Source organism: Cariama cristata, unplaced genomic scaffold, assembly GCF_000690535.1.
Source record: "Cariama cristata isolate BGI_N322 unplaced genomic scaffold, ASM69053v1 scaffold40954, whole genome shotgun sequence".
Taxonomy (NCBI): Eukaryota; Metazoa; Chordata; class Aves; order Cariamiformes; family Cariamidae; genus Cariama; species Cariama cristata.
The window spans coordinates 1-7,722 of record NW_009611972.1 but is presented as its reverse complement, the minus strand read 5'-3'; the positions used below and the strand labels follow the sequence as shown (position 1 = coordinate 7,722).

General features: G+C 40.9%; 1 protein-coding gene across 1 annotated transcript in view; it reads right to left on the bottom strand.

Annotated features, from left to right (window-relative positions):
- LOC104160340 (band 4.1-like protein 4A) overlaps positions 1-7,182 on the bottom strand; it is a gene marked incomplete at both ends in the record, with an annotated part of 14,571 nt that extends 7,389 nt beyond the window's left edge. Inside the window, one exon of the mRNA XM_009698435.1 lies at positions 7,078-7,182. Within this exon, the coding sequence (XP_009696737.1) occupies positions 7,078-7,182 (105 nt within the window). The remainder of the gene's footprint in view (positions 1-7,077) is intronic.
- Between the last annotated feature and the right edge of the window lie 540 nt (positions 7,183-7,722).

Genomic DNA, 7,722 nt, shown 5'->3' with positions numbered 1-7,722 from the left:
CGGAAGAGAGGAGAGGAGAACAAATATGGTTTTTCATATCGTTAAACCTTTCCTTCCCCCAAACTGAGCCAGCAGGAGGAACTGCACTCTCAGCCCTCATCCCTGTAAGACACATAGCTGCTACTTGCGCTAGTGAAAATAAGCATCAGCTGGCATGAAGAAATATGCTCTTCTGAGGGTGCCGGGGGTACCAGAGATCTGTGTGCTGCATCGGTGAAGTTAAACACTTCAGCTCAGACCAGTTTACCGCTGGGACAGAGAGTGGTAGGGAAGGGGCAAGAATCTCATCTGCCTTCTCATTTCTCTGCTAAGTATTTAGGATTGTGGCAATGCCACAAACCCACACTTAAAATCACTGTGTAGCTATTTATTACTTCAAAGGCTGCCAAAATTTTCCTGAAGAATGCAAGGCGTGGGGGAAGGAGAAGGAGATTTCTAACATTTTATTTGTAAGCCAAAGATGAATGGAATTTCATGAATAATGAAAAGGCATTTTTCAAGCCAACATTAGACAATAAAATGAGAACATTTACAAAATGAAGAAGAACCCCAACAACAGAGCCTTCTAAGCATACATACACATGCATACATAATAATATGTATTAGATACCTGTTAAATGTTTGCATATTCGTATAAATAGTGCTGAGTATAGTTACAGTTTTGAGCTCACGTTACAGTTCCAAGAGAAACTGAACAAAAACGCAGAGTGTCTTATTAATCCAATACACTTGCACAGTAGGTGCTGACAACAAACCCTGCATTTGCAAATGCCAAAGTAGCTTCAACACGCAGCCTCACTCTTTTCATCTGTTTGGCTGCCACCGTGCCACTTCTCAGTGATTTCCCACCTGTATCTCTCCTGCACAGACAGCAAGGGTGAGCTGACTTATAAACAGCTCACCACTACTGCAAAGAGGTGGAGGGCCCAGCATACACCCATTCAACTGCAGGGGATAAATTTTGTGAATCTGAAAGGGGAATTTAACATGTACGGAAGAAATGAGAAAAAAATAATGATTTCTACATAGTCTAAATCAGTGCAACTATCCAACTACTAAACTGATGGCTACTAGTTTACTAATTGCTATTTACAAAGACTACATCATATTTGTTCAATTTAATATTTTTTTTATTTACCAAGACTGACTGTACATGTACAATGTTATTAAAGAAAGTAATTCCCTTTATAATTTTAAAGTAGAAATTATAAAAGAAGATGTTTTAAAGTACAGCATATCTAGGAATAGACAAGCTCTATTGTCCTTGGTACTTTTACAAATCTGGCTCCCATACGAGCCAGATGTGTAAGCAGTATGCATCCAAGCGCCATGGAGTATTTCATATTTAGCCCTTTTAAACAACTGCAAGTATTTTTCCACAAATCTGGAATCTTCATTCCTTGTATCTGCATAGGGTTAAACCTGGGTCAAATTCCATGAACCTGTTTGAAACAAAACATTAACTAGGTTGAAATGTTTGCTGTGGAATCAATCAATGAAGTGTCTGGTGGAGAAAAATCTACAACTTCAAACTAAATCCTGGACTGTCTTAATTAGATTCTTACAAAGATGCACCCATCATGCCACAAAGGCCAGTTTTTGTTCACACTTACAACAGGAAAAAACACAATTTTCAAGAGAAAACCCAGTATTTTTCAGTTATAACCTGAAATTATCAAGATTTTTTCCATAATCTAAAACAACACTAACAATTAATTTATTTTGTCAGTTTTTTCTGCAAACGTTCAGTGCAAGAATCTAAATCTGCTAAGCTCAAGACATCCTCATTATATAAAGAAATGTGTAACTCATCAGGCAATTTCTACATACAAATATGAATTTAATACTTCTCTCTTTTCTTTATTACAATTTAAATTTATATTGACCATATTTAGTATTAGATCACCAGCGTGAGTATCCTGTTGATCCTGTGACACTCTAAAAACTTACTCTTACCGCCTTTAACTCACTTGACCAACCGTTTTGTCTAGGTTGTTTTAATTCATTAACAATCTTCTAAAATTTCTAGCTTCTAATCAGTCTTATCAGTCTCCATTTTCTTTCCCCTGGCTATTTTAACAAGCACAACAAGTCTTTTTGTTTCTAGCCAATTTAGTATACCATGCTTCTAGGCAAATGTCAGATCAATACAAAACCAAAAATCCATAAAAAAACAAAATACAAGCTAAGTACAGTTCATCTGTTTTTCTAAGATCTTGAGATCAAAATATACACTACATTATATGACAGTAATTCCTTACAGAACAGACATTATTTATTGTAAACAAGCTTTTTGTTAAAATGATGCCCTTCTTACTATAGATAAGTTACATACAGCCTGTTCAATCTGTTACCTTATCCAATTTGGTACAGTAATACGGCAATCTGAGCACGCTGCAGTTACTTTATTAATCACGCTGGATGGATCAAGAAACAACTTTCTGACATATGAGTTTGCACACCAGGGATAATTCACGGCATGGGCTTCTGTGCTCAGCTTTGCCACACCTGACCTGATCTATCACTGCAGCACCGCAACTCACAGCAGAAAGTTCACCTTCACAAGAAACCGAGACCTGCATCTCCCCTCTGTCTCTATGTGCCCTCCGGGCAGTGCAGCTCCGAAATGTATCGCCGTGGGCTACCTCCTACCTGCTCTGCTCTGAATGCTCAAAACAGATTTTTCTCATAGCAGGAGATAAAAAAAATCACATCTATGCTACAGAGTGGACGCATGGTACAGAAACAGAGTGCTGCCGATCTCATGCTAGTTCCAGATCTTGGAGCGGTACACTCGTGTTCGCACAGCGCTGCGCCTGAACTAACCGGGGCTGGGGAAATAAGCTTGGCTGCCGTACTGAATTAACACGGTGATATGGTTTTCTGTATTTGTATTTCTCCCCTTAGAGCCCTCAGAGAGTATCAGTACGCTGTACATTGTGACTATAATAGCTCAGATTAGCATTGTATCAGATAAGAAAAGAAGGATATTTGCGTCACAGCCTGCTGTACAATGCAGACATGCCTCCTGCAGCTTTAGGTTAAGCAGGTTTAGCGTGAGAGTTCAGTTAGGTGATGAGTGAGGGGGGGCAACCTGACCGACGTGAGATTGTAAAGTGCAGCCAGGTTTCTGGAAGTCAAAAAAAAGCTTTTATTATCAACAGACTTTTAAAAATGCTTTTGGTTGTCTGTTTTTCTGCAACAAGGGAGTTTCAAAATCATTTTTGTAAGAGAAACTCTAATAGCATGACTGTCTTCAGCATGCTTTTGTGATTTGACAAGGGAATGCCTTTCAGCTTAAAAAGTACCCTTTCCCTCATCAAATTCTGCTCAGCTTTTCCTGAGACATTATGCATTAAAATTGCCATTTCCATTCTCTCTTTTGTGTGCCTCAAGAAAATATTGGCCTTCTGCCAAAACAGTAATTAGCATGACTACCCTAAGGCCAGCTGGAGATGCCACAAAGGCAACAGCAAAGGGACCATGTGGGAAGCACCTGGGAGCGGCAGCATGGTAGGAACCAGAAGTGAGAGGGGCAGGGGACCTGCATGGCTCTCCCAACACCAGCTTACTCGGCACTTGGCCCCTCCTCCACTAAAGGACAGGTACATCCCTGTGCTGCCGTTTTCCCCAAATAATAAAGTGATAAGAGACTAAAAGGTAGGATGGTTTCCCAAGCCACCTTCAGCTTCTGCAATACAGATTCTGGTGATCAAGTCTCGCCTGAAAATACCAGATGGGGCACAATGTCCTCCCTTTCTCGCAGGTGAGGCAGAAGAAAAATGCCCTGTCTATCAGGACCCAGCTGACCATCCACATTAAGAAGCATAAAGACCGTGTCTGGTCTCAGCTTAGCCTAACTTGAGTGTCAGCAGTCTCTGCAGCGAGGCAGAGCACAAGCTAGATATAGCTTATGCCATTCTGGCAACTCGTAGTCTTCCAAAGCTTGATTCTGCAATTTAAATACTGTCCTGTTACCATGGAGAGTTTGGGGGCATCTGGAATGTCAACAAAGTGAAATTTGTGTAATATGACCAAATTACTACCCTAGAGACAGTGTCATCCAATTTATGCTTTATCCTACTGTTCATGGTCTTCCCAGTGCCATCCAGTTCTCTCAATCTGCTGCATCCAGCTATTCTCTCTCAAGTGCTAATTAGTTTGTTAGCTGTTCAGGAAGATATCATTTTAATGTTACACATTCATATACTACATAGCACAGTGAAACCTTGTTCACTGATTAGAGGCCTACTGGTACTACTAAAATAATTATGATACCACCCACATAAGAGGTAGCACACCAACAGAGCACTTAAAAGACCACCTGGAAGTGCTGAGGCATGCAAAAGTAATGGGGAAAATAACTAAACAAGTTCTTTCAAACCCCTAATAAAAAAATGTTTCTTTTGTGACTGGGTTGCATTCTTTAAAACACATAGTTTTGACCACGCTGCTTTATTCATCCTTCAGTTGAATATCTAGTATGACAAAAAAACTGACAGAGCAAATAATAAAATATTCACTACCATGAGCAATGTATTAATAGGCAGCCAAACCTTCAAACATGTTTCTCCGTCTGAGACTAACTCAGGAGTGTGTTTAAAACTAATTAGCAAGGTAACCTTTTTCCCCTTCCCTTAGGAAATCTACTGTGGCCGATCCAAAACATATCCAATCCAAAATTAAAATCTAGGCTTCTTGCCAGCCATTACAGGACTAATTCCACAAAAGCACAGAGAGCTCTAGCCATATTCCATGCAACTGAACATACGTTTACAGCTAAAGCACAAGGTGGTGTTTGTTGCATGGAAGCTTTCCCTTTATATGGGCCATTCTTAAGACCTTACAAGCAACAACTGTCATAAAACACAAAAAACTAAACACAGTAGCACAGGTTTACTCATTCATGAACTTTCCAGATAAAGCAGCATCAACTTACAATTACCCATACACAGACAAACAATAGGAACAGGCATTTTCACAGTATTTTGCCACAACACAGCCCAGGTTCAAAGCCTGCAGCACAAATTCGGTCGGTCACTGTGGCAGCACCTACACGGCAGGGCAGGTGCACTCCGTAACGTGGTGCAGCGTCGTGGTCTCCGGTTGTACCTCCTGGCTGCTTCCCAGTTGCCTGTCAGGACAGAGCTGATGTGTGCACCGCTCTCCCACACACCTGAGATTTCCCTGCAAAGAAAACCCGCAGGTGGGGGGAGACACACAGCCCGCCCGTCAAGCAGGTGGCAGAGACGCCTGCCCACCAGTGCAGAAGCCAGGCAAAACACGGGCCGGTAGACCTCCACGCAGAGAGAGGCTGGAGCTCCATGTCTGTGCTAGGACAAACTGTATTCCCATGACATGACCGGTGTCGGTGCAAGAGCAGGCAAATGAGGGAAGTGGGATGAATGCCTTCCTAATCTATGGGAAAAACCAAGAAACGTGGTGGCTTCCTGACCTTGGGCTGGCTGGAGAATAAAGACAAAGGCTAACATTAAGTTTACACTACTAGAGCGTCATGTGAGAGAAAAATGCAAAAAGGCTGTATTTCTACTTGGAAAGGCTGAGTTAATGGGGTTATGGCCTACAGCTCATGCACACTACTGTAACACAAAACACACTAGTATCATACAATCAAATCATCCAGTCTGTTGGCAGGATGCATCCCAGAATGTGCCTTTACGTGTTAAGCCTTTCACAGAAGAGATGTAATCTTCTCTTACTCTCATAATGCCATACTCCATTAAATACACAGTGTGTATGCCTCTGGAAATATTCCCAGTAATAGTAATCTCTATTTCATTTGCTTCTACAGGAAAAAGGGAAACACTTTTGAGATCAAAAAAATAACTACCTGCTCTTCAATTTCCTCAGGAAATCAAAAATACTGTTTTTACCAGTCTACCTTTTGTTCACAGCTGAATCTGACCTTCATCTCCATGGAATGAAACTTGGTTAGAAGCTTATCAAGGAACTGAATTCATAAATGTCTAGATTATGGCACAGAAATAAAGATGCACTGAGTAGGGCAGTCTGTAGCCCTCAGCAGCAATCAGTGATCTGCTAATACTGTTCTGACTTCAGTCTCTACATGTTCAACTTCTGCTAAACAGAAGAAATTAGCAAATATTCAGCCAATTCAATAACTTATTATTATTTTTAGATGAAACATGATATCTCTTGAGTGAAGGTCTTGTGCAGTACTCTCAGCACAGAACAATGACTTTAAAAGCATAACTGCTTGACTCAATTTAACCACAGGTCAGGCATTATTCCCTTTATAAGATTAAGGTAAAATGAAGACCACCCTGTGAATACAGGGCTGGTCCCACCTGCTGAGAATTCCTCTGTTCCTCAGCTCTGACTGCAGTAATCCTGCCTAGGCCATTTGAGGGGGGGCACTCCAGACAGCGCTGCCCCAAGCCACTGCCTGCTTTGGCTGAAACATCTCAGCCTGGTTTTGATTTTCTTGCCTATTTAGAACTTCAGTCTGCTGGTGGAAAAAGCTCTCGGATGTCTGGTAGGTCCCTATCAAGAAGGTTCAAGAGAGTATGGGCTCAAGGGCACAGAGATGGTTCAGGTGAAGTGAAAATGTCACTGCCAACACCCTGACACCTGGGGCTCTACCAGTCAACAGGCAGCTACCAGACTAACCATACGATACACTCTGTAACAGGTGTTCAGCAAGTGGTCCAAGTGAAGCAGCCTGTGACAGGCTCAGGGACTTGCTTCCCAGATACTGCAGGGCCGAGCAAAGCCAGACAGCAAGCACTGGCTTCAAGGCACAGTATTAAAAGGGAAAAAAATACTAATCCTACTTTCATATCATAATTTCATACTATTTATACTTTCCTTCAATCAGTTTTCAACAACATGTAGCTCTTGATTCTGTTCTTAAGATATTCATGGCTATTCCAAGACTTTAATGCAAACAAACACAAAGAAATCATTACTGGAAACCTGAGCTGGGAAATAGTGGAAGTTAGTGAAAGTATGACAATCTGATGCCCTACAGGCAAACAGAACAAACAGGGTAAATTTTACATATGGAAAGACCAATCTGTTGCGTCTTTTACTCACCGTTTGATGACTTCGGTCACAGTAGCGCAGTCCAAAGTAATCTATCTCCACTAGGTTTAAGTGACGAAATACGTAGCCCAGGACAACCGACCCTTTCGTTGACTTCTGTGGGAAAGAATTTAGAGAGCCTTTTCACAAAGATGCTCTGCCTTTGTCAGCTATGTGCAGTGGCATTCATGCATTCAGTTAGCTTTGTCTAAAAAAAAAAAAAAAGGAGGCAGTTCCCAATGCCTTTAACAAAAATTTCAGCTGCATAGAAAAAAATATTTTGTCCGCATACATGTTTAATCAATCATTCTGTAAATACTATTAGGTAGCTGGCAGGTCAATAGCTACAAAACACAAAACAAAACAAAAAACCACTCAAGGGTACTTGCATAAGCACGATGCTGGTGAACCTAGCATCTTTCTAGAAAATTTCTGTTCTCTGATCAAAATTCTAATCCCCATGACATCTTTTAATTTAATACTCTTCCTTCCAATATGGGCCTGTGACTTAAACTCCGACAACTAAGACCAGGAGGCAAAACTTTGCCCTTAAGATCGGAATTATACATCATTAGCTGCTCTGTTACTACTCTTTGTAAAGAAGGTTAAGTTTTATTTGTTTTCTTTTAAAATATTTTTATTAATAATTAATAATAT